The sequence below is a fragment of the Neolamprologus multifasciatus genome, chromosome 1 (assembly GCF_963576455.1).
Source record: "Neolamprologus multifasciatus chromosome 1, fNeoMul1.2, whole genome shotgun sequence".
NCBI lineage: Eukaryota > Metazoa > Chordata > Actinopteri > Cichliformes > Cichlidae > Neolamprologus > Neolamprologus multifasciatus.
Window position 1 is genome coordinate 9599170 of NC_140439.1, and position 27674 is coordinate 9626843.

The following is a 27674-nucleotide window of genomic DNA, read 5'->3' on the forward strand; positions in this document are numbered from 1 at the left end:
TACATGCAAAACAGATTGAAAAAGCCAAACTTTTAAATTCCAATTATAAAAGTAAATATCTGCAGTGATTCATGAAGCAAGCTACCAGAAGTATTTGTTAGCTTAAAATTAGGTAGCTAAAAAGACAGCTCAGCTGAATGTTGTGAATTAAATCACTATCTAAAAGTACCAAATAGATAGCTAAAATGAATGAATAAATGATGGAAAATATGCTGCTGAATATCAGATAAATTGTTAGTTAGGAAAATAATAAAAAAAAATTCTAGCCAAATTTATTTTAACCAAATAGTTAACTAAAAATATCAATGAATTAAGAATCCACATGATTGATGCAACATTAATAAGGACATTCAGTTATGTCTAACCAGTGTTCTGTTTCCAAATTTTATATATGAATACCAGGTTTACTCAAATGAGCCAAACACAGGCTGCTCAAATGTATGGAAAGGATTTTCTTTTTTCAGTTGCACTTTTAGGGGTTGCCACAGTGAATCATCTGCCTCCATCTCACCTTGTCGCTAGCATCTTCTTCTGTCACGGCAACCATCTGCAAGTCCTCCTGCACTACATCCATGAATCTTCTCTATTGTAGTAGTTCAATCAAATTAACACACTAAACCACGAAGAGTTTTATCAATAAACAGGGAAGTGAAGCTCATCTGACAGGCATGTGTGAGTATGCACACCAAAAAGGCTAGGAATCACTTATATACACTCAGTGGCCAAGTTAGTAGGTACACTTTGTTAGTACCAGATTGGACCCCTTTAGCCTCCAGAACTGTTTAAATTCTTTGTGGAACAGATTCACAAATGTGCTGTAATCATTCCTCTGAGATTCTGGTTCGTATTCAAATGACACCCTCACAGTTACAGCTTACATCAACAATACAAATGTCCTGTTGCACCACATCCAAAAGGTGCTTTATTAGACCAAGATCTTGTGACTGTAGAGGCCATTTGAATACAGTGAACTCACTGTCATGTTCAAGAAACCAGTTTGATGTGGGCTTTGTGACATGGTGCATTATCCTGCTGGAAGCAGCCATCAAAAGATCGATACACCGAGCCCATAAAGGAATGAACATGGTCAGCAAATGCTGTGTGCCAAGAAAATATCCCCTACGCCATTACAGCAGCAGCAGCAGCATCCTGAACCGTAATACAAGTTAGAATAGACCCATGCTTTCATGGTGTTTATTTAGATATAAGATTTAGATATAAATATTTAGACTAGCCAGTCTGGCACTATCAACCACATCACATTCAAAGTAATTTCAATCAGCTTTCTTTCGCATTCTGATGCTCGGTTTGAACTTTAGCATGTAGTGTTGATGCCACGTAATTGGTAACTACATGTTGCTTTAATGAGTAAATGAACAGGTGTACCTAACAAAGTGGTTAATGAGTGATAGCAGAGCTGCTTTAACTACCATTCTTACTGGTAAGTCATCATTTCACCTTTGGTTTTATATGAATTCCAGTGTTACATAATGAACAGTGTTCAGCTGTGGCTGGGCACTTTGTCCATTTGGTTCAATCATTTCAGAAAAATTGTGATACAGATTTAACGGCATATGTAACACAGAGAGTATACTTGAACCAGTTGCACAAAGTCCAGTGCCTTTGGGTGACTGATTAGAAATTATCGCTTACCATTTGAAACGCACATCTATTAAACTAGGTGACCATGTGTCTGACCATGTGTCTCTTCCTGGGTTAATCATTTCAAAATGATGCTTTTTAAAATAAAACTCTGGCATTAGCAGGTGCCACTTGGATTAAAACTTGCACTCCTCCTCTGCTGTGTGCTGGTCATCCTCGTCTGAAACCTACAAAGAAGGCATCAAAACTGAGGGAAAAAGGTATGAATGGACACAAAAGTTCTGTGCATTATACACTCATGTCTTTATCAGTTTTACAGTTTTCAATATGTGTTTTTTTTTGTTTGTTTTTTTGATTACTTCCCAACCATTGGTCTAAAAGAAAAAAGCAGCAAGTGGACACACTTTCAAAGCTGAAAGAAACAGTTTTTATTCGGACATTCCTTCCAGATAAATGTAAAAGATTTATTGATATCAGAATGATAAATATTTGATCTAGTGCCTCCACTGGCATCCTCAAAAGCACAGAGACATATAAACTTAGAATTTATGTAATTTCTATGAACATTTATAGGCTCTGGGGATTGGCTGTCATCCATTCACTTTTCTCTAGATTGAAGTATAAATACATAACAGATATTGGATGGCTTCCCATCAACCTTTGTACTCATTTCTTACTCCTCAGGAGACTTTGGGGATTACAGGACTTTTTTCTTATGTGCTACCATCAAGCTAACATGCTTCAGACTGAAATTTGTTGACAAGCAGTAGAGGCAGATGAGATTTATGAAAGGAAATGTGTTGTAATTTTTCAGCAGAATTTGATTTACAGCAGTCATTCTCAGGGTCCTTCATGCTGTAAAGTGCAGGCCTGGTATCTGCCTAATAGTAGCACAATATAATCGACACTTTGTTTATATCCTCTAAGGTTCTGTATGAAGCCCACTGAATTGTGTTATTTATTTTATTTTATTTTTTTGGGAAATGAAAAAATATACCTCAGTGAGGCACCATGAAAAATGTCTGGACCTTATTGTGTTGACTGTCACGTCTATTTCAATTATAACCAATACCACATTTAAATAGCAGAAGCTGACCCACAGTGCTTTAAAGACAGTGCTCATTCCAGGTCTCCAAAAAACCCAGTTTTAAAATACATGAAAAGCTGAAAGTGAAAGGTTTAAATGATGGTGTAGATCCGGCTCATTTACTTTAAAATGGGGGATTGTGGCACTGGCCATTATTCTTCAAGTGCTCCTTTAAGTTTTGTTCCCAAGTTAAACAAACAACGCTGTTCCCAGCATTTGTCTCAAACCAATGAGCTTTAGGCAGAGAGGGCATATTTCGCACATATTGGCTTCCTGTTAAATCCAGAATCAAATTTGAACTTTTATCACATACAAGGCCCCATTTTGTCTTAAAGACATTATAGTATCATATCACCCCAATAGAGCACTTTGCTTTCAGAGTTCTGGTTTACTTGTGGGTACCTAGGACACGTAATAGTAGAATGGGAGGCAGAGCTTGAAGTGCACTGAGTGTTTCTTCTTCACTCACCTTTTTCATTGACTGTGTGTTTATACACCACTCTACATTTAATCATCAGTTGTTATTATACACAGGCATCTCTTCCACGGCATGTCTTTTGTCCTGTCTTTCTTCCCTCACCCTCAGTCAGTGATACCAGATGTCTTCCCCTCCCTGAGCCTGGTTCTGCGGAGGTTTCTTCCTATTAAAAGGGAGTTTTTCCTTCCCACTGTTGCCAAAGTGTTTGTTCATAAGGGGTTGCCTGACTGTTGGAGTTTTTTCTGTGTTATTATAGGGTCTTTATCTTTTAATATCTGACTGCAGGGTAAACACAGATATAATTAATAACTTTTATTACGGCTCTTTGTATGTTAGCTAACTGGATTGAATGCGGTACACCAAACAAATGGGACTGTAATCATTTTTGTAATTACACCTGCGTTTAACGTGCAATGATAACCTAGTGGACCTCCAAACCGCGCACATGTTTGCCCCTAACCACCCAAAGGCGCTTATCACACTGAAACTGTGACCCACCTACTATTAGAATGAAAATAATGGTGTTAAATTAACTGGTAGCTGTGTAGCGTGTGTCTACTGTACTTTCCCACTACTGTTTCTAAAAACACATCCACCTTGTCCTTATCAGATTGTATCGTGGCTGTATTATGGTTGGGATAAGAAAGTAGAGCAAAGTTTACGCGCGTGTAGTGACTGTGTTATCCTGTTCGATGCTGCCGCCGATCAACCTTTCACCTACTTTCTCTCGCACGCTGACACCCGGCGGTTGTGTTGTGACGTCCGCAGTGCTCGTGGGAACAACACACCGACCGTCATCTAATTGATCCAGGTAAATTCTGTTGATGGCGAAAAGGCGGACTTTTTTTTTCTTCTTCCTGCCACTTTAATACACAAACTTGACACAGGAGTCCTGCTGGGTACGCGGCTCCACTGTTTAGTCTCGCTTTTAGCTTTGAAGCTGCATTCAGGATGTCGCTGTATCGGATGAACGAGTGCGTTGACGGTAACTAGCCTGCTAACAGTCGAGGGTTAGCTCGTTCTTCAAACCCAGCGGCTACCGGCTAAATGTTGTCATTTTAGACCATACGGAGTTAGACCGAGGATAAGTCACTCTCAGTAGCTGGTCACCAACTCATTTCTGATTCAGTCAATGTATGTTGTATGCTTATCAAAACGAGCTGTCGGTGCCACAGCCCTGTTCAACAACAGTAGAATCGGGAAGCTTGAAGTCAGCAGTATTAAAGAAATAGAAGCTAATCTCGCACTGAGTTATATATAAATAAACTGTAACAAAACAAGCACCCACAACTGTCAAATGAGGGGGGTACGAATCAAAGGGCTAAACCTAACCCTGTTCAGCACAGACAGTTACACCCACGAAATGTTTTACAGCTATTGTTTGAATCTGTGAAAGTGGAATGATGCATTAGTTAGTTGGGTGGCAAAATTACCCAGCTGTCTTTTATTTTTTTTAAAGCACATTCCGAACATTTCACACTTATAGGTCCCCAACTGTGAGTTTGCTGTCTCCAGTCGTTTTTTTGTGGTTGGTGGTCAGACATTAGAGGTGGGCGGATCAGGCCAAATATCGATAGTATCGATACCAAAGCTGGTATTGGTATCAGATTGATACTAACACAATAGGATGGATACTTTGTTTTCATCCAAGTTCAGTATGTAACCCACTGAATTGTCATTGTCTAAATCGTTTAAAACACGTTTAAACAACAGAAGCTGACCCAGAGTGCTTTAAACACAGTTTAAACCCAAATTTAAAATACATGAAAAGCTGAAAGCTGTGTTTTGTTGTATTAACTCATTACTGTGGAAAATACAAATCAGTTATTTACTGGTCAATGAAATCGTCTTTTTTTTTTTTTTTTTGCCTGTCCCGTTTGGTTCTTTTGCCATCAGAATTATTGTCTAAAGGCGAGGAAAGATGCTTTACTTTACCAAATTGACCATCCCAGCCTTGCCGTAATGGTCTATTTGATTCACCTTTTATTGTTTATTTTATTTATTTTTTTATTTTCACTTGCTAGATACGGGACAGACTTGAATGAGGAAAAGAAAAGGGAGAAAGGAAGAGGGGGAAAAAACAGCGGAGAAGAGGGACGGGGATGAAGGGCAAAAGAAAAACCAAAAACCAACTAAATAAGCAGACAAAAAAATACATATATCAATCACCTGGATCACCTGTTGAGAAAGAAAAAAGAAAACAAGCAGAAGAAAACGAGAGCAGTACAATAAACAACATCACAATGATATATGGGAATATAACAGTGATTACTAAATATTAAACATTATTGTGCAGCACGTAATATCGACAGCGCACAGTGTGCTTTGAGGTAGGAGCCAAAGAGGGTGTAGTTTGTGTGTGTGAGCACCCGTGTGTACACCTGTGAGCATGGACGCGCTTGTTTTTAAAAGGTTCCTTCATGTAATGATCTGCTAGAGGGTGGTCAATGTAGCCGGTCAATGAAATCTTAAAAGAATTTCAAAATTAATGATTGTTTATCTCATAAATCATAACGAGCTGCTCTCCCCTACATAAACTGGCTTTATAGCTTAACGGTATCTGTATTGTATGGGCACATCACCGATGAAACGGTGAAGGTTAATATGTGAATATTATCATCATATTCAATTTCAGACTGCTAATGTGTCTTGTGCATGCAAACTGTTCAGCATTTCAGTCAAAAGAAAAATTGTGTGGTTTCTAAACTGCAGCTTTGTCTTATCAACACACAGTCAGCAGAGTGTAGCATAGCAACAAACCACATTTCCAAAAGCTGCACGGAAACAAGAAAAAAAAATCTTGCTTTTTAATGTTCTCTAAAGTCACTAACTTTTTCTCTGCAGAGTGTTAGCCCTTTCCAATCTGGCGATAAAGCTGCCGGGGGCGAAACCCTTCAGAAATGTGGATGAGCACTGTTGCACGTTCGGCCCTGCCTGCTCTGCAGAGGAGCACCTCTGCCATGACCCGCCAGGCTCTGAGGGCTTGTCGTAGGCCGGGGCCAACCGCTGCTCCTCTACCTCCTTGCCTGATTTCATTACATCTTCGTGGGCGGCACACACTGGAGTCAGCCTCCCTTCCTGTCTCTCGCCACCTAGTGAGGCATGTCCGAGCTCTGGACGATGACAGGCAGATGGAGGTGGAGTGGGAGGATGGAAGCCACAGTCTGTACCCATTCACCTGGCTGAGAGACAACTGCCAGTGTCCACTGTGTACCCTGCAATCTGCTCAAGCCCGAACGCTCTTGCTGGCCGATCTCGATATCCACACAGGAGTAGATGTTGTGGAGGTCACCAATGACAACAAGGTGGGCTGCTGCCAAACCTGGCTTGTGGTTTTCAGAGTTCCACACAGACACACAAGATGGATGTTTTATGTTTAGAGAAAAAGATGGAAGTTTAAATTATGACCCAAGTTGGCTGCCTGTGGATTTCCAGAGCTCCTCTCTGGTTCAACAGTAATTTCTCTCCAGTCATGTATCTGTGCTTGCACATTATTTTGCAATACCACTTCTTTTGCGCTCCTTATAACTTTCAACTGTAAGATCAACAGCAGATGAGTCGGTCCTCTTTTAAGTTAAGCAGTATCCAAAATAATATCCAAAAGCTCACTTAAACTCAAGGATGAACTGATTAGATTTTGGTGGTCAAAGGTCACTGGTGTTATCTCACAATTTCTTTCTTTATTTATTTTTGGCCATAACGTAAGATCTTTTCACCAAATATCAAACAGGATAAAAGGTCAACTTAACTGATATTATGATGTTCTGCACGTTCTTGCCCATTATTCAGAACATTAACTCGGAAACAGAAGGAGGAGATGTGATTAGATTTCAGGTTGGTGTGATACTTAAAATGTTAAGTTCCTTTAGCCTTTACTGCATACATCATGAGTCAGCACAGATGTGCATGAAAGCTGCACCTTGGCTAGTTTGCTGGGCGTACAGGCACTAGGCAGGGATTCTAGTTTTTACTGTTCTTTAGGGGAAAAAGTGGTGTCACCTTAGGCCCTGGAAAATATATAGTGATTACTTGCTTTTATCTGATGTTTTCAGGCCAAACAAATAATTAAACATGAATTCAGCAGAAGAACTGATATTTCAAATGTTTTACAAAGATTCAAACATGACATCGCCACAACTCTATTCTCGTTGCTCTGTTTTAAGCAGTTTGTTTGGGTGCGTTTGTGTCGTTGTCGTGTTTAAAATTTTAAATGCATCTCATTATACTTGGTTGTCATGAAACTTGTTCCAGTTCAGACATTTACATTTTGCTTATTGTTACTGAGAAACTGCCTGGTGATGAACTAAGGAGGTCGATGAGGTCAGACAGTCTAATTTTGGCGCATTCAGCCTGACCTTTAAGTCCTCCAAAGAAATCTCCCCAGTGAACTGTGTCCTTCAGAGGATCCAGGCCCTGAAGTAGGACACGGCTATAAACAGATTCCTTTGACGTGACAGCACTGCCAAGCTACCGTGTGCATCCTGTTTCCTGTGCCAAGATTTACTGGATAGCCATTATGCATTATAGCAAACACGTGTCTTTAAAAATACCAAAAGGTTTGAGGACGTGGTTGGATTGGCTAAAAGCCTCCACAGGTATTTGGAAAGAAGGGAGTAAGTTTTGGGTTTTTTTTAACCTTATGAAGCAAAAAAAAAAAAAAAACCCGCCTTCAAAGATCAGTGTTTAAAGGGCAGACCCATCTTTTTTTCTATCCTAGTCATGTGTTACTAAAAAGACAGAATACCCTCTAAATAAACAAGTCATGGATTGTTCATTTGACACAAACTTTACTTCAGTTGATTAGCAATCACTACAAAATATTAGGTGAACACTTAAAAAGAAAAAGACTGGTTTGTCAAAACACTTTGACAAACCAGTTCAATAAGCTTTCATCTCTCCACAGGTCTCCATCGTATGGCCCGACCAGCACATCAGTGTCTTTGATGCAGAGTGGCTGAAGAAACGCTGCTTCTCTCCTGCTGCCCGACAGGCAATGCAGGAAGAGCTTTTCCTCAATAGTGAGTCCAGCTTTCATAATTTTCACTCAATTTAAAGTCTGTACTTTTAGGATGTCATGTACTTGATAGGAGCAGCGGCCTCGCCCTCTATCCAGGATTTCCTGTGCCGAGCTGTGCTGTGATCTTTTGAATTGCATGCGTTTCATCATGGGCTAAGCTTTGTCACCTGAACGAAGGTAGAAGGTATTATCAGATTGCAACAGCGTGTGCAAAAAATCTTTCCACCAAGAGAATGTTTTATGTACATTTAATATCTCTGCTTTCGTTTGTGATGTTCTTGTAAAGTAGAATTTACTCTTTTTTTTTTTTTATCTTCTAATGTATTGTATTTACTTATGTGGAGCTTAACTGAGAAGGCCACAAAATTAATCCATTAAATTGGTGGCAAAAAGTGCCGCCGTTATTGGGGCTGCTGTAGTCTTAAACCAGTGATTACTTTCTAATTATTTTTGATGTAATGGTAAAATAGATTATCTTTAAAGGAGGCCATAAATCACGCCGCAGCTGTCTCAAAATTAACAGGATGAACAAACACTGTCATGAATAACTGCATTTTCAAAGCGGTATCTGAAAACGGCAATTTATCAGCTTGCCAAGCAGCAGGTGTTACCAGCTTGCACGTAAACGGTAAACCAGCAAGTCCAACGAAGCTCTTCACAGATCACATTTTCCATACTGTGACCACAGAACCTCATATTTCACGTTAGATGCGACTCACAGTCCGAACAGGAAGAATAGAAGTTAAGTGCAGCCGGTTTTATTTCAGCACACGGTGATTAATTTGACTTCGTTTTTTCCACACTTTTCAACACAGAAAAGTTCAGTCAGCAATGAGTTGGTATCAAACTCTGAGTAATGCATTCACAGTAATTTACTGCAAAATACAAGATGATTTAATTTTCGTCTTTCAACGCAGGCACATTGGAAGTGGGTAATTATGTATCCTCCTGTGTGGACGGTGTAAATGAAACATTTTCTGCTTTAGCGCTGTTGGACATAAACTGAGTAATTTCTGTAGGCCTATTCCACTGTGTCACAATTATATTTGGAAGCTGTTTGTGTGGATCCCTGTAGTCTGTTAATGAGACTGTCAAGGTTGCTCAGTTGAAATAAATTTCTTGCTGGGATTACTGTAGAGTTAGAACAATTGCAGACTGGTATTTCATACTTCATGTAGTTGTTGTTTTTGTTCCATCGTCGCTTTTTAGTTCAAAGTGTTTTCCAATCAGTTGTATCTGACAATAGTGTGTCTGAACTCGACGGGTTTATCTGCAGGGAAATATATGAATGCATGTGTAGTAGAAAATGTAATAGCACTTGGCATGCGACGTGAATACAGTCACTGTGAGCGCCGCTTGACTGTGTAGCTGCTAAAATGAAAATTCGTGTAAATTCCGAGCTAAGCTTTTCCCGGGGAACAAAAAGATGCCCCCGATTTAAACTCGTCTTTGCAGACATTGTTTTTTTTTTTCCGCTTTGTAACATTACAATACTTTTTTTAGTAAAGACTAGAAGAAAACTCATTTTACAGTACATTTACAATGGCCCAGGACGCTTTACAGTCTGCCAGACAAGCAGAGGAGAAAGTTCAGCTGTGGAACAAGGTAGCAGCACTTCAGTGGAGCGGGGGATGGACTGTAGTTGGTTTGTGTACACACACGTGGTCCTGAAGGACCCACAGGGCTGAGCGGCTCCTGCTCTGTTCCAGACTGATTAAGGGTCTGTACGTGTGTGTCTTGTGTTGCAGAACCCCTCTATTCATGTGGAGGTGTAAGTAGATCGCCCTCATAGCAATTTACAGACAGTCATTTTGTTGTTTAGGGTTTGTTTTCTTTTTTCAGAAGCGCTCAGCTCAGAGCCAGGAGCGCTCCTGGAAGGCGCTGCTAAGATCATGCATCAAAACACAATAAAAGATGACGTACACACACACACATGCACTCACTGGGTTTAATTATTTCCTCCTGAGCGCCAGCGTGAAATTCCTCGAACTGAAAAATACCGGAAAGGTCTACATTCTCAAAAGATGGATGATGCAGAGCGTTCACCTCTGAGGTTTTTTCTCGTATTCTCACTCACTTACTTGTTTATGGCTAAAGTGAAGCCTACCGTTTGAATTTCTGTGTGCTTTTTCATGCAGCGCTCCTTGATTTTACAGGCCCAGGTGGGCTTGTGAAAGCGAAAGTGTAGCACACTTGAGACGCAGTGAGGTCAATGTGATAATTTTAGCTTTGGGGTTTTTATTCATCATGTTTTAAAACTTCCCTTTTTGTCTAAAGTAGGGCTTTTTTCTTGCTTTCTTTTACTATTTGTGCCTTTCAAATCACAAGTGCGTAGCTCACCAGAAAGCTATTGGTGAAATGCTATTAGACATCAATCAGGGACAGTTATTCAGTGATACAGATGAGTATCACTGAAGAATGCCTTTTTTTGCCTTTTGTTTTGTCTACAGCAGGGACAAAGTGCTTAACCATGTGTCACACTGCAGCCGCCATATTTCACAGGGAATGTTGTATGCATCGGATCATGAGCCTTTCCAAGCCTCCTCCGTACTTTTCCCTTCTCCTTGTTCTGGTACAGACTGATCTGTCTCATCTGTCCAAAGAATGCTGTTCCAGAGCTGGGCTGACTTTTGGTTTTAAACAGAATTCCTTGGCTGACTTCGGTAAAATTTTATCTTTACGATGGAAATGATTCTGTGATCATCTACCAGTGCTGTTTTTGTTGTGGAAGTCCAGGTGAGTCTGCACGTTAAGCCCGTATTCTTCATAACTTTACCTGGAAAAAACAAAATAACAAAGATTGTGTCAGTTTCCAAAAATGTATAAACTTAAATATATTAGATAGGTCTGTAATATGTCAGAATTTCACGTTTATTATCCTGATAAACACACTCAGTAAAAAACGAAGCTAATGTGAAACGCTGTAAGGAAGTGGGCTGTGTTTAAGAGAGAAAAAAAAAAGCTGACGTCAGTGTAACCGAGTCTCGCGCAGACCCCTGTCTGTCTGTACCATATGGAAAATGGATTCAGACTGAGGGTCAAGAACACAGCAGCATGTTCTTAGCAAATACAAGCTCACCGTTGTATTTCCTTCCTTTTGGAACAAACGAATCCCTGAGCCTGCAGATAACATGTGACCACAGATTTAAACTCGCGCTGCTCGGTTTCTGCGAGTGGGGATTTCTTACCAACTCCACTGTACCTTTTTATTTTAAACTGTTGTGGTTCTTACTCTGCCTTATATGCTCTCATGTTTTACTGCATTTGTGCAGAAATTGTTTGATTACTTGATATTTAGAAAGAACTTATCTAAAATTGAGATCTGATATAATGACCAAGAGTCCACCACGAGTTAAAAAAGCTTTGATGTGTGACGTAGATCTATGAACGGCAGTGCTTTCTTGTTGTTCAATCCACTGCTTTCCCGATCAGGATTATTCCTTGAGCAAAGCCTGGACAGGAAGTACCAACTGGATTTGAGATTTTATGCTTTATTGCAGCATTACAAGCTTAAATAAGTGTTGTTAGTTCAAGTCTGTTGCGTTAGAAATGCTGCTGCAAATAAACATAGCTGTGAAATCATTCCTGCTCATACATATTAGAAAATATTACAGCAGATGTGTTGGCATTCGCGCATACTGAGCTCAACGCACAGTCGGCACGGAATGACGCATTTAATAGACTTAGCTATTCTGTGTGGATCGAGTATTTACATCTCCTTTGTAGATATGTTCGGGACCTTTGGAATACACTCATGCCATTATCTTGCTGGCACTATGAACCCTTTACATCGTTTAAAGGAGAGTGACGATGTCGCAGTGCTCTCAGGAACACTAAAAGCATATGTCACTCACATCCTTATCTGCAATGAGTCTTCCTTTCATAATAAATCTGTCAGTGATTTACTTAAAGCCTGCCAGATGCTTTCAGTATTTGAGCCATGTAATCATCACGGGCCTCCCACTTGGTGCTTGTCATGTTTATTTAGCCGGGGTTGATTTCATGACTAATTTTATGTCACTGGTATTTAAAAGGCAGAAATTAAACAGGTTAAGTGGGGTTTTTAAAAAAAAAAGTAAAAATAAGCCCGAATACGTGGCTTTGAGCTTTTTTCGTCACACTTATCCACCACTTCACATATGTAGTCTCTTCTTTTTCTAAATTGCAGTTATGAGTATTCTCTAATTTAGCCAACTGTTCATCCTCAACTGGGGCATAATGACATGTCATTACTCTTGTAACAAGTTGAGTCTTTAAATGCGATTTCGCAGAATATCAGGATCAGGTTTTATTAGTAAAAGCGCACTTTCTTCTTTGAAGCACATCCATTCACATTCAGAGTGATTTTGAATATCAAAACAGTGCTTCACTGATAGATGGCAAAGTCACAACAAAAGATTTATGCCTGTGTTTACAGTAATCTTTGGTCCTCTGGTTTATTGTTAATCATATTTGATAAAAGAGCAGGGTTTATTTTACAATCATTTTGCAATTTTTCTTCAGTTGCACGGTGTTTTCTTTCCATAGTCATTCTTTGGGTTTTGCTCCTTCAACACATGCATTACTCAATACTGCTGCTGTTGATCAGTTTAGGTAAAAATGAAACTCAAAGTGTGTTTAAAATCTGAAGCAATACATGAAGTAGTATACTGGACTTTTTTTTTTTAATTTTGAAAAAGCACTGAGGTTTCTTTTCGCTTTTACAGCTGTCCTTTCTCTGGCCTGCCAAAAAAACTTCCTAGTAACTTATCACAGCCAAAAAAGTATTTCTGCTGTCAAAAAAAAAAGTCTGACAAAAGCTGACCTAAACAGAAAAAGGGAGAAATATTTCCCTACAGTACGTACTGCACCAGACTGTGACACTTTCACAGTACTTGCTAATACATTTTAAAAACATCCACAGAGATACTCCCTAACAGACTTGACAAACTGTAATGTCGTCTTGTCAAACTGAAATCCGTTGCTGCTCGATTTTGTACCGATTCCACTAACTAGAGAATCCCAGGCTAAAATGAAACTGTCCAAAGGTATCGGGGAAATGATCATTTTCGCATCAGTGCAGCCATAAAGTCCAGAAGTTTAGGTTCAGTTTCTCTTTCTGGGAGATACATTGATAAAAATGTCTAAATATATACAGTTTGCACACATATGTGTTGGCACCCATGTCCTGTATACAGATACGTGTTTTTTTGTTTGTTTTTTCGATCAACTTTTGCCTGGTTGGCTTTTTCAGTTATCCTTTTCCCTTCTAAAGAGAAATGTGTCAGTTTTCTTTGCTCTCCGTAGCAATAAAAATGTCTTTTTTGCCCTAATTTCCTGCTTTGAATACTTACATTATAAATCAATTAGTGTTCCATTTGAATTGGACATATATCGTAAACGTACTGACTGACTGGTCGATTTTTCTTCATTAAGTCTGCTGATGGATTTCATAGCTTAGCCAAATAGCAGCTGATTTGTCAGTTCCCAGTTTCAATGATGTTTTTCCCCTTTGCCATCTGGTCTGAGTTTAGCCTTCTGTCTCACCAATCATCAGTCGACTGAGCGGCTTCCCTGGAAACAGCCGTGGAAGTCCAACATTGGAAAAACGCGTACGTTCTTCCAAACTGGATCGTCACTTCACGCGCCGTTTACAGTTTCAGCACAACCAACTTTCCAAACACATGCGCTCTCACAGGCTGTATTACCCACCTGATATGAGAAACTGGTGTATACTTTAACTTTGGGTATTTTTAATTTGTCATAAATGGCTTTTATTTATTTACTGTGTAATCTGCAATAATGGGGTCTTGAGGGGTTTAGCACTTCAGACTTGTCAGAAATACGATTGGTTCACCAAGCCTTTCATATATCAGGTGTCTCTTTCAAGCGACCTCAAAATTGGCCCCCTTTCAACAGATTTCACCATTTTTCACCCGCAACACAGTTTATTTCTCACGGTGTATTCCTATAATTCCTCACGGATCAGTTATATTTGGGTTAAATCCCTTTTCTTTGTCATCTCATCTGAAATTTCAACACCTTTGCATCAGACTCCACGGGAAGCTTAATGACTATAATGATTGGATTTTTCATTTCTTTGGCAAGGCGGACGTCCCGCTTGGCGCTTGAAATAATGCTGAAAGAGTTGCGTATAAGTTTCCAAAAAAAAGACATGATTTTGACAAACTAGCACAGTGTCCAGTTGAGTTTCGGGAAACTAAATTTGCAGATGGAGAAAGTTTGGATTAGCGTGCGGAGGGGACTGCTGCTCCTCGGTGAGAAAACACTGCTCACACTGTGTCTTTCAAAGTGGTAATGCACAAGTTGGCTGCTCCGTAATCCGCGTCTGTTTCATTAATAAAGGTGTGTTTGTTGCACTAGTGGAAAGGTGGCGTGATGGTCTTGCAGTGCCATTGATAAAACACACACACATATGCTAGGAAAATGTGCTTGGTAATTGTTGAGTAGAACATGACTGCACATTTCTTTCCAGGTGTCTTCTTAGAAAAGGATTATATTGGAACATTAAATAGTTTAAAACATTGATAAAAGCCCGTAGTGACCGTTTCTGCTCTTTCTTCTTTGCATGAAAAGCTTCCTTTAGTCCTTCGTAGAGAGACAAAGCAAAATCTATTGGGACAAAAAAACTAAAACAAAACTGATTTGACTGATTGTAGATCTTTAACCAATAAGAGTACAAAGGATTCCACCATAGTTTATATTGATGCATCACTAAAATCAATAAAAGGTACAGATAGAGGGGTCATTTTTCCACTTTAAAAAAAACAAAAACAAAGGAGATTGCATATATTAACAGATTCAGGGATAGCTTCTTTCCCAGAGCTATCACCATAGTAAATAAGCACAAAACAATTGAACCTGCTTAACTATACCATACTTGCCATTGTCACTATATTATGCTGCTATTCATACTATCATTATATTATGCTGCTATCCTGTATATATCGTACTTATTATTATCTGAGTACTTCGGTTGTTTTATTGTACTTTTTATATTTTACATTTATATTTATTATTGCATTTTGCACCAAGGGAGTGGCACTCCAATTTCGTTGTACTTTGTACAATGACAATAAAGGCTATTCTATTCTATTCTATATCTATATTCAGTAAAACTTCTAAAATCTGCTTTCAGTATAAACAGCAGTTTGAATTGAATTTCCTAAAGACTGCTCTTCCTTAAAAAAAATAGATTGTTTATGCCCATCTGGCCGTGCACCCACCACTGTGCATTCCACAGACGGACCATTGAAGTGAGCTGATCTAAGCTCTGTGATAAAACTTAACCAAGTCAAAACAAAAGCTCTGGAAAACTGCAGTGATTCAAGTAGAGCTTTGAAGGCGCTCCCAGTAGCAGAGGAGAGCGACCCTGGGCCTGCGAGCTTAAATCACACAGCCCAGCGAGAGCAGAGCCAAACTGCCATGAGCTGCCTGACAACCACGGGAACCACAGCTTCAGGTTTCCTCATCTGGAAAAGCCACTGTAGCAGACCAGGACTGGGGGGGGTGGGGGCACAGTGTAGGGGATTATGCACATATCTTGTCAGGCTGTCGGAGGGTGTCCCTTCAAGCACATGGCAGCACAGTCCTGTGTGTGAAACCCACAGTGATTTTACACAAATGAACACAGTGCAGACTCGAGGCTGCCTCAGTTTGACACTGCTCTGCTCTGTTTTATTATTTTTTTCCTTTGCATACTAATATTTAAAAAACACACACATGCTAATTCTGACACCGGACCACCGGTAACCACAGCTGGAAACTATGCGAAAGAGAGTGATGGTTCTTATTGCCTGTGTGGATGCTTTTCCAAAAGAATACTCAAAAAAGTTCGGTGATTAAGAGCTTTGAGTGGTTTGTACTTATAGGACAAGAATATTGTGTACTGGACTTGATCTGCCCAGGTTTACTGCTGCAGGACACTGAGCTTGTGTTCACTTCATTAATAGAACTACAGCATTCACTTCACTAAGATTTGATTTTGGTCACCCCCCCTCCTACAAATCTGTCTCTTTAGCAACCAGCACTCCTCAGTGTTCACCAGCATCTTGGCAGCTGTGTTTGTTAACCGTTAAGTGCAGAGCAGGTAGAAAAAAACTTGGTGTTTTATTGCCAAAAACCCACTTCCAGGGAAAACAAGCTACGAGAGCAGTGAAAAGGAGAGGCTCCAATAAGCTGAGGCAAGCTGACGACTGAAAATTGTCTGCCATCGTTCATATTCACATGCTGCTTTTAATCCATCGTTGATGCAGAGAAGCAGCTTTAAATCAAAGAATATCTTTTGAATAGATCTGCACTGTGAGTGTAACAGCAGCTGCAGAGAAACAGGTTAGCAAAAGCTGTTTGGGTGAAAAAAAACTTATTTTGTTTCATAATGTGTGATCAGTGTGACGGGGGAAGATCCTCCTTTATGATTCCTCCCATGCAAGATTTGTGATTAGCCTTGCCGGTTAAAAACAAGCTAATGTTAGGTGCTGATTACTTGATTAGAAAGCAGATACTCTGCAAAGTTCTCGTCTTTTGTTCAAGCCAGCAGCCACGCTGTGAATTCCCCTGATAGCGGCGAACGTGATGCGTTTCCACAATGAGATCGGAGCTGAACTAGAGCCAGGACTGCTCAGCTGATGTATACGCACACTGCAGCTAACGCTGTAGCCCCTTTGTCACGAGTGACACCCTAAACTGCAGAGCTGAAACGCCGCAATGCCTGTACAAGACAGTTCCAGTTTCACAAGAGTAATTGTAACACCGGGGCTTGACCTTTGCCCCAGTTTCTCGTTCCCCATCTCTGTTGCCCACCGCCCTCTTGACAAGTTTTAACAAGCGGCAGGTTCCTGACCCTTTGAATTGTGCAGCCAGAAACTGATTGTTTGTGACAACAGCCTGGAGGGAGGTCTGCAAGTCACGATCGCTGTGTTTCTGACTGATGTTGCATCTCTGCCTCAGCGGCTCTGAAACTCCGCATCACCAGTTAAAGTCTTTTTGTCGTACCTCTAAATCTTTGTGGCCTTCAGAGCAAACAGTCGCATTTTGTTTTGCGGTTTGAAACACTTTAGATGATGATAAATTATCCATTAGGTTCAGCGCGCTCGCCCTGTGTGTCCATCTCCTGCAAGCCTTAGCCTTGTAATCTGTTTATGATGCAGCCATTTGGAAAGTTGTTTTGGAAGTCGGTGGACAAAGGGAAAAAAAGACACGAAAAGGAGCCACAAACATCAGACAGGTACAAAATCTCCTCGGTTTAAACCTTCCTCTTCCTCCTCCCCCCACAAATGCACTTAGCAGCTGTTTCTTTGGAAGTCACTGGAGGGAGGCTGCATGGAAAAAGAAGTCGAGCCAGTTGGGTGGAGAGCAGTGGGAGGATTTTCGGGGGGTTTTCTCCCCACTTCAGTCTGTCTGATGGAGACGTGCTGATTTTTCTCAGCAAGCTATTCTTCTCCAAGCGCACACACGATGGCATGCAGTGGAGAGCTGCAGCGTTTATAGATTTAATTGGAACTAATAAGCAGGGGGCAGTAATGGACTTTAAATGAATTGTTTCCTTTTTTGCAATAAAACAAACATCACATCAGTCATACTGTTAGCTGCTACTTAATATTGTTGTTGTTTTTTAAACAAAGGAAATCCAACTACTCATTGTGTTTCATTTGATAATAAAAAGTGTGTGTGGTCATATTTCCATGTTGACTTGATTTCATTCACCTGCAGCATACCAGGATGAGAAGAGGATGGGGGGGGGGAGGTTTGGAAGGTCAAATGTGTGCTGATGGAAAGTCTGAGAGAGCAGACGTGCCCTATATCTGATTGCAGCTGCACATCTGGCTGATTCTAGTCTTTTTCCATCAGCTGAAGTCAACAGGCTCAGATTAATTCTTTGAATTTTTACGCCTTTTATTGGAGGAGGGCGGCGGCGGAGGAGAAGAGCTCGGAGGAAAGAAGTGAGATGACTTGCAGGGACTGGTTCAACCACCTGAGGATCCACCTTGGGGGGCACGCAGCTCAGAACATTTTGTGGTGTGGGCCCTTGCCACCCAGTTTATTGGCTTGACCTCCTTCAGAGGGTGCAAAGACCTCCAAATATCTACAGGTTATATAAAACTGTCTGTGCAACCTGCAGTCTCTCAGTCAGCTAGAAGCTAACTCGGGTTTATACCAGCACGCTGACAAAGAAGGACGAAACAAGAGTGTAACATCTGATACAATGCTTTGCTGCAGAGCACTCCTGCCCTCGCTGAACAGCATTTGTTTGTGTAACAGAGCCGTTATGGCACAGAGGCTGTTGCTTTAGAAAGCTTCGTGTTCCTGCGTCGCACAACCAGCTTTAATTCTTGACAGACAGAAACCAGAAATAAACACGTACATAAGGAGTGAACTTTCTGCCGTGTCCGCTTCCTCGTTTCAGGGCGTTATTATTGGGACTCGACGCTGCGCATTACCTCAGCAGACTTTGACGAAGTCCTCCATGATGATAAGGCCGCGCTCGCTTGGCTCCTGGCCCTGCGTCGTGTTGGCATGGTCTACCTGAAGGGGGCTCCTGCAGAGCAAGGCCAAGTGGCCAGACTGGCTGAGAGGATTGGCTATCTCAGGCTGACATTTTACGGGTAAGACTCTGTGATCTTCCTCCATTTTTGCTCCAGTGATCCTCAGCCAAGCCATTGTTTAATAATCTGACTCCCCTCTAAATCCCGAGCTGTTGAATTTTCCACCGATCATATATTAGCTGGAGCAGAGCCCAGGAGTGTTATTAGTAAGAATTTAAATACAAAAGACCCTTAAAAAAATGCATGTCTTTTTCCAGTGAGTCAGAAAGAGCTCGATATTGTGCTGAAAGAAGGGCTCAGATTCTGACTTTGGTACATTAACGAAATATGTCCAATAGTGAATAATCCATAGCTTTGATTCATTTCGGTTTCATGGAGGAGCTTAGCGAACGGCCGTCGGGGCCCCTTTCACCACACCAGAGTTCATCATTTTGACTTATTGCTGTGCTGATTACTTGAGGACAGAGACGGGGAAAACAACCTAAAAGCATTCCAGCTTTTTTTTTTTTTTTTTAAGCCAGAGGAATTACCTGGTGCACTCAGTCAGAACAGAGGTTTGGAGCGTAAAGCTTTGCCTCAGCCAGCGGATGAGCTCATGCCACTGGAAGTAAAAGAGTCTGCAGACTAAAGCTGAAGGCCTGCCATCACAGAAACGAGACAGTTTTACGACACCCGCATCATCCGAAAGAGACATGCAAACAGAACATGGAAGATAACTTTACCTCATTAGTGCTCGACTCTTGCTGCATCTCAATGAAGTGCCTGCTTAAGAGGCTACAGGCTGAGCATTCCTGTGAAGCTGCCTGCTTTCCCCCCTCAGGGAACCCTCCGAACTTCATCTCATCTCGTCCTTTTTCCTCCACGCAGCCTAATTGTCGCCGCTGATCTTCTAAAGCTAAAGTTAAATAATTAAAGTGGAGTATATTAATGAATGTTATCTTTGTCCTCAGGCACACATGGCAGGTCCAGGACAAACTCATGGCAAACAATGTAGCCTACACTTCAGGAAAGCTCAGTCTGCATACAGACTACCCGGCGTTACACTTTGCGCCTGGGGTGAGTAAAATCTTACTTGTACGCTCTGTTTGGAAGATGAAACAACAGCAGACAGATATGGTATCGCTCCTGAGTTATGGCTGCGTTCGGCTTTTACGTTGTCAGAGTTGTAAAACGAGCATTTGTGGAGCATGTGTGTGTGTCTGTGTCGGGCTGGCGTAGGTGCAGTTCCTACATTGCATCAACCAGGCTAAGGAAGGAGGGGAGAGCGAAGTGGTGGACGGCTTCCACATGGCTGAGCAGCTGCAGAGAGAAGACCCAGAGGCCTTCCAGACGCTCACCTCGCTGCGCGTGGACTTCACCGACACCGGGACAGATTACTGCGACTTCATGCTGCAGTCCAAGAACTGCATCATCGAGTAAGTGGAGATGATCAGGCAGATCATCAGTTTGTGTTTTGTTGAGGTTTTTTCCCCGGCACACACACACACACACACACATTTACTCATTTTATAGAAAGCAGAGATTCCTACTTTTAGAGAAACTACACAGTGACATTTCTGTACACTTGTATACACTTGTGTGTTTTTGTCATTTGAAATGGGACACTGCCATCTGCTGTTCACAGTGATTATGTTCACACGTGAACTGTGCAGATCATAAGAGCGTAGCTTCGTATTAATTGTATGCTAATTAGATGTTCGGTCACATGTTTCTGTTCAAGTGTAACTGAAAAAAGCTGGATTTATGTCAAATGAATCAATGTGCGGTAACTACTGTCACAATGATAAGGTGGGAGTAGAGAGCAAAGACGAATGAGTAGAAAAATGATCTGCAGTGAATTTCATAATCAATTGCTGGAGTTACTTCTAAGATATTAAACTGACTAATTCAATTTAGTTGTACTATTAGACTCAGTGAATTGGTAGTGTGTTGCATGCTTCCTTAATACCTGACTAAAATACCTAATCATGAAATGATTTCTAATTCATACTTGTGGAGCATCTAATGGACTGGTTGTCTCATCTCTAAAAGTCCCATTGACTTTGAGCTTTGTCCTCTCGGTGCAGCGTCGACGCAGACGGCCGAGTCGTGAAGATCAACTACAATAACGCCACCCGAGACTCGGTGCTGGACCTGCCCGTACATCAGGTCCAACCCTTCTACAGAGCACTGAAGGCCTACGTGGACATCATGAACCGACCGGAGAACGTGGTCACCTATAGGATGGAGCCAGGTCAGCGTGCACCTCTTTCCATTAAAAATGAGAAGAATAAAAAAAATGTGTGTGTAAAAGGCCCCCGTCCATGCTCCTGTATACCAAACGGTGTGTGTTAGTGGAAGAACGAAATGAAAATAAGTGAGAGGTGCGAGGAAAGAGAGTGCAAATAAAATGGATGCGGAGAGGGAGGTGGGCGCAGTCTGCAGGATAATGCTTGTGTTAAACAGAAAACGAACTGGGACGGCGATGGGCAACAACAGCTTTTTCCTCGTCAGGGTCGCGATGACATGTGACGTGTCAGTGCCGCTGCTGCAGAGAAAAGCAAACGACCAGAGTGTAATGCAACACCCTCGGAAAAAACAGCGTGCTAAGAGTCTGCAGCATCAGGTAGCGGAGATGAACGTATTTAAAGGACTTCAGAGTGGGGCTCGAAGGCACAATGGTGTTAGCAGAGGCAGCTTTTTGACAGCATTCCTCAGGCTTCCATCCTGATGACCTGACTTTAAAGCTGCTTTTGTCTTGTGCTGAATTTTGCCCACAGCACAATGAGACTTTGGCTCGTGCTGTTTGATATGGTAGTGCCAGCTTTGGGAAGTTAGGACTGTCGTCCAGCGGTTTCCAAGACGATGTCAGAGGTTTCAGATTTTATTTGAAGTATAATGACGCCTGTGAGCTATTATAAGCTGTTCTGCAGCCAACTCTGACCTCTCTAAACGAGGTGGGGCAAATAAGAAAATTAAAGTCTGTGCTGAAGTAAATCTAGGATCAATGACGTTCCCCACAGCTTCACATCTGATCTCTGGTGGTGGTTCTATTTCAGGTGACATCGTAACCTTGGATAACTGGCGTCTGCTTCACAGCCGAAAGAGCTACATCAGCAGGCCGGAGAGGCTCCGGCACCTCGAGGGTTGTTACCTGGACTGGGACGAAGTCATGTCCCGTCTCCGGATTCTCCGCAAGGCGGTCCACAAGAACTTGTGAGCTCCAGACGTACGGCCATATTGAAATAAGTAGCTTTAGAGGCTTTGCAGAAGAAGTCAAGCTGAACGTGTGTTTTAAAAATGCTGAGAGGGCAGAGTGCAAACGTGTTGACCTACCAGGCAACAGGTCAAGAGCTGAATTGCTGCCTCTGTAATCAAACTGTTAAACTATAAATCTTAAAAAAATATATATATAGTGATTTACAAAAATCTGCAAAGGTTACAGGATGACTGGAGCGCTGCTGATGTGTCGCACTGTGCAATGCAACAATGCAAGAATTAAGAGAAACACCTTACTCCTAAATTGAAAGGTGCTTTAAAGCTGACAAAGGTTTTTATAAATGAGTTTTTACATGCTTAACTATGAGATTTTATTTTCTGTCCTGGTACTTCTTAATTTATACATTTTCTACACTAATTTACCATTGCCCATTCTCTGGTGGAAATATTTGGCTCAGCAAGCCCCATTTCTGAAATCTCTCACTTGTTCTGTCTGAAGACGACGATTCACGAGTCTGAAATCAAGCTTATTGTTCATTATATTATTGTGTACAAGGAACAGGGAGCGGTTTCAGGTGGAACCTGTTTGAATCCAAGTTTCTTTCCTTCCCCTTTTCAGTTTTTCACTACCTGCTACAGTATCTTTCTACCTCTGTTTGATCCTGTGCCGATGTGAAGGATGTGCTGTCCTTCACTTTGCTTTCATTTCTGTAGAGTTGCAGTTTCTGAATTGCCTTATGCTACAGCACAGCGGCTGTGTTAGCTGTGGCCTTATGAAATACCAGCAGCAGCTCAGTTATACTTCTGCCGCTGTCCAGGGTGAATTTTGCTGTCCAAAATGAATTTTTCTGCTTCTGATGGTAAATAAACTTTAAAACTCATCGAAAATCATGTTGCTTTTTTTTCTGTTGACTGTGTGAAATTTCAGAGAGACATTTTTTTTTTTTTTGTCTCTCAGAGAGACATTATTGAGATGCCCAGCATCAGTAAATGGAATGAATTAGGTACACCTATTCTGCTACTTGTTAGTGCAAATAGCTGAGGTGACTTAAGTGACTTTGAATGTGGCATGGTTGTTGGTGTTGGTCGAAGCAGTCATTTCTAGGGTTTACAGAGGATGGTTGTAAAAACAGAAAATATCCAGTAAGCAGCAGTTCTCTGGATGAAAATGTCTTGTTGATGACAGAAGAATGGACCGACCTGTTTAGTGACTTGAACAAGCACACTTTATAACCAAAGAATGCACAAAACAGCACTGAAGACCACACCAGGTACCAATTCTGTCAGCTGACAGGAAACCGAGGCTACAACTTGCAACATTGATGAGAAGCTGACAAATCTGCAGCAACTGAGTGATACCATCAGGTCAACATGAACCAGAATCTCTAATGAGCGTTTCCAGCACCCTGTTGATTCTGTGAAGAATGAAAGCAGCTCTGAAGACATAAGGGGGGGGGGGGGGGGGGGTTCAGCCCTGTAGTAGTAAGCTGTACCTAGCAAATTGTCCAGTGAGTGCTTTTCTCCTTTATTCAAAAACACAGAGCTTTGGTTTCTGTCTTTGAGCACCTTCTATCCCACACACTCCAGTGGATGTATCAGGAGCACTGTGGGGTTCAGTGTCTTGACTAAGCACCTTTTGATACAGCCTTTAGGAGCTGAAGGTCAAACCACTAACCTTCCAAATTAGTGGACCCACTTTACCTCCTGAGCCACAGCTGTCATGGCAACCACCACTCTGATTAGGTTACTTTGAGCAGCAGCTCTTTAGTTCTTTTTGTGATGGCTATAAACCGATCGAGTCCCCCATAAGCAGTTTGAGCTTTATTCAGTAGCTGCCCCGCTCACCCACTGCTGTTAGTGGAAACAGATCTGGACTGTGATGAGACATGCGTACAGGTGATGGTTCGTTCTCTGGCAGCAAAGATGGGTGCTTAAAATGTTTTGCATTCTCCTGCAGACTTCATGCTGGCATTTTTGTGGCGTTTGCATCTTTGTTACTCAGCCACTGTTTGCAGCTATGGTGGACCCATCACACGCACAAATGTAGAAGAAAAATCAATCATGATCAAGATATGGATGGAAACACTTCTTTTGATGAAAGCCTAAGGTCTTCGTTTGCTTCTGTAAAACAGTGTGAACTTATTTTTTTAAGAAAAGGTTTCAGCAACTAGCACCACCTGTTGCCACTTCCCTTGTTTGCAGGACGACGAGCACACAGAGCTTCGTTTGGGACATCTTTATTATATTGCCAAAGCTGTACATATTTTATAAATACTTTTTGAATACTGGAATAGTTACACCATCCATCTCATGTCATTTTTCCTTCTCTTTACAGCTATCAGATTTCACAGCAACAGAGATGAGTTGTAATAATCCAGTTTAAAAAAAAAAAAAAAAGTTAACTCAAGCAGAAAATTCTCAGATCAGTTTTGCAGATGCTTCAGATCAAGTTCTGTCATTTATTAACAGCATCTTCTCCACACTCAGATTTCCTTTTGCACAGTTAAATTCCTTAAAAATACAAGCATGTAAGGATCAAAATAACATCTTCCAGCCTTACAGCTGTACTGATATATTGCTGATCTAGAGAAAAGTGTTCACCACATTCACACACGCGAACCACAAAAAACACGCACTCTCACTGTGAAAGTAAACGAGCCAGCGATGGGACCAGACACGACATAAAGACTCGATCGTCTCCTTGGAGATCAGGTGACCACTGATGGCATCTTCAGCGCGTCTGAAGGGTCAGTCACAGGAGGAAGAACTGCTGCTGTGGGTTTGGTGGCTTATTTCTCATTTCTCCACACCTCATCAGTCGATTATGCAGCTCCTACACTGGTTTCGGCTTCTCTAGTGAATATTTGTGTTTTCAGTCGCGCAGGAATACTTCCAGCACGGATGTTACACTGTTACTAAAAATGCCTTCTTTTCCCCACTACTTTTTATTGGTGTTTCATTAAGTACCAGCGTGTAACTCCAGTGTTTGCACCACAGATATGGAAATATCTACAATTATGTCTCTAGATTATCACCCACCACTGAATGTTTTAATGACTTACATACTTGTATTTATGGTCAAGTGAAGGAAAAAAAAAATTGCAGAAGTTTTGAAACATCCGTTGTTTAAAGAGGGCACACAAACAGCTCACATGTGTACCATCAAAGACATTTTGCACTGCCTTTAGTAGCTCATTATCCATGCAGCCTTTGCCAACAATGAAAAGCTGTAAGAAGACGGTGACATTTATCCCGGCATCCCCGCCGCCTGCTGTGACATCGCTGATTGGGGTGGGGTTTGTTAGCACCCACAGAGAGCGACACAGCAGCAGTCCTTTGCACCGACTGACCTGTGATCACCTTTTAAAACTAAATGCTCGTGTCACACTGAAGTCGTAATATTCAATCGATCGATGTGTACTATAGAAAAACAAACTCGTTCTTACATTCGTCACCCTGTGAAAGCCAGTTCACTCGAGAAAACCTGGCTCTGGCAATGGCTAACTACTTTTTAAGTATTGCACATCTAGCAAATTAACATTTGTAACATTTTGTTTTCCAGAAATGTACAGTCAATATATGTATATATTAAATAAATACTATATATAGAAATATATATAATATTTATTTGTCGTCCTCATAGTAACATGCAATTGATAACAGCAGACCACAGACGAGAAATTTTACAGTAGAACTAGAACAGTAATTGAGCCGGGTGGGCCGGGCAAGAGTACACATCTGAGAACACTCACAGTATTTTAGGGTTCAAACACCATAACGAAGCGTTTACATGCGGTGCTCTGGTGCAGTATACAGTAGCATTTTCAGCATGGAAAATCCCGCACTACACGACAGTCTCTGGTTGTTGGACCAACTGGGACAGACTGGACCTTTACAGTAACCACATATCACAGAATACGTCATACAGTCATATGGAGACGGGCAGGAGAGGGCAGGAAGCTACGCTGTACGTCGAGGCTGTGCGCGGGACCTGCAAGCACTCAGTGCCTCGGGGTTGGGGGGTGATGGGGTAATGGAGCCCTCACATCGCATACGAGTAAAAACTGTTGGGTCCTGCTAGCAGGAACAAGGAGCAAAACTTTCACCGGGAGCAGAGGAGCTCTGGGGGGAGCAACTTTTCCAGAGTAATGAAGCGGGCAAACATTTAGCTAGTTTGGGAAGAACATCTGGGCAACAGCAGTGAAGAGCTGGAAGTATTTACATGACATCACAGACCAAACATGTCTACACAATTGGATCTAAAAAGGGTTTGTATATACACAGGAGGGGAGCACGGGAGTTGTGTGCTTAGAGTGTGTGCTTAGAGTGAAGTTGGGGATTGTCGAGTCTGGTTTTAGGAGCCGAGATGCCATTTTCAAGTAGAGAGAGGCACGCCGGGGATGAGGGAGAGAGGGAAGGGGAGGAGAGGAGAGTGTGGGGTGTAGACTAGCTAGGAAGGGGTCTCGGTGACAGCATCTTGGGTTTTCCTTCCGCCTCCTTCCCCTTGACTGCCGCCACGTACGAGAAAAGGCAGAGGACCGAGTAACAGATCTGATGTGCCTGCAGAGGAGGAACAAACACGAGGAAGTGAGAGGGAACCACCTGCGTGCAGTTATTAATAATACAATGAACAAAGCTGGATAAAAGGCTCCTCTCAGTCTATATACTGTGGGGTATTTCAAGGCACTCTGTCAATCATTTGCCACTAATGATGATATGATGCGCTTTTTACAAATGCTTCAGTTTTATTTGTGCTACGGGAGCTGGCATCGCGACACACGTTCCTGCCGCTGGCTGGAAACCACTAATCAGTGTAGCAACTTAATGAGCAGTTTAAAAAAACAGAAGTATAAAATCACAACTCTTTAAATGTCCCTGCACTTCTTTAAAATAAGCACTATTTGTCCTTTAACCTGAAGGCTCATCATGCTATGGTCTTACTTGAGTTGTGGGAAATGTGTCACTTTTTGACACATCGAGAAATGTCATCGTGGGTTTTACAACTGCTAAAACGTCCTCATTTTCTGAGCAAAAAAGAAGCTACAGCACTGCAGTGTGGTGGTTTGACAAGAAGCAGCGTTGAGCCACGGATACATGGAAGCAGGCATCTTTAAACGTTATATAACCTCAGGTGATGTCACTCTGCTGTTTACCTCTTGAACAGTGGTTAAAATGCAAATTTCTTGTGTTAAAAGAACCTGTCTAATACTATAAAATTAAGAAAACTCCAATCAACACAGAGCCACGAGGCAGGTCTTTCACTTGTGTCAGCATACTGTCGAAATGAAATGAAAACCAAAGGCATTTTCAGACCAGAGCTCTACAGACGCCCAGTGCCCACTGGGGAGCTCGCCTGAGAACTACGTTTACCTTCAGGGCTTTTTCCTGTTTGCGTTTGCACCACCAGAGTGCACACTGATATGATGTAACGTCCAGCTGCATGCCAAAATTCCTGATATATTCACTGTCAAAACTCTGAACCTCATGGTACTTTCTTCTCTCACATATAACTTTAATAGAGCCTGGATTTTGCTGTCAGCCCATTTTCTCTCTATTTTGTTCCATTTTTAGAGTTAACAGTTCTGCTCTGAGACCAATCACCGTACATTCACATCACTCAAAGGCTGCTCTTGTGCTGGAAAGTACATACCCTGCAGCGGAAACTCCAGTCCACAAAAAATCTTCTATAAACTTTGAGAGTTCCTGCTTCATGTCGTGCAGACGCACCGAAAAAAGTCAGTTCTTTGA

The 27674-nt window shown here is 41.6% G+C and overlaps 2 protein-coding genes across 22 annotated transcripts in view; one reads left to right on the forward strand and one right to left on the reverse strand.

The window, feature by feature from the left end:
- The first annotated feature begins 275 nt into the window (after positions 1 to 275).
- On the forward strand, positions 276 to 22814 carry bbox1 (butyrobetaine (gamma), 2-oxoglutarate dioxygenase (gamma-butyrobetaine hydroxylase) 1). 3 transcript variants are annotated; one of them, XM_085154339.1, is made up of 8 exons: positions 276 to 1862; positions 6012 to 6472; positions 8071 to 8185; positions 18590 to 18788; positions 19679 to 19784; positions 19947 to 20143; positions 20795 to 20961; positions 21767 to 22814. In XM_085154339.1, the coding sequence occupies exons 2-8, from the start codon at positions 6068 to 6070 to the stop codon at positions 21925 to 21927; spliced, it is 1350 nt and encodes a 449-aa protein (XP_085010465.1). In that variant the 5' UTR covers positions 276 to 1862; positions 6012 to 6067; the 3' UTR covers positions 21928 to 22814. The 3 variants fall into 3 exon arrangements, with proteins under 3 accessions (XP_085010465.1, XP_085010456.1, XP_085010475.1); XM_085154330.1 differs by lacking the exon at positions 276 to 1862 and adding an exon at positions 3509 to 3978; XM_085154349.1 differs by lacking the exon at positions 276 to 1862 and adding an exon at positions 3999 to 4152.
- Positions 8992 to 27674, reverse strand: part of madd (MAP-kinase activating death domain) — a 60751-nt gene continuing 42068 nt past the window's right edge. For all 19 annotated transcript variants that reach the window (XM_085154127.1, XM_085154104.1, XM_085154044.1 and 16 more), the window contains one exon: positions 8992 to 26486. In XM_085154127.1, coding sequence (XP_085010253.1) covers positions 26373 to 26486 — 114 coding nt within the window. In that variant the 3' untranslated portion in view covers positions 8992 to 26372. The remainder of the gene's footprint in view (positions 26487 to 27674) is intronic.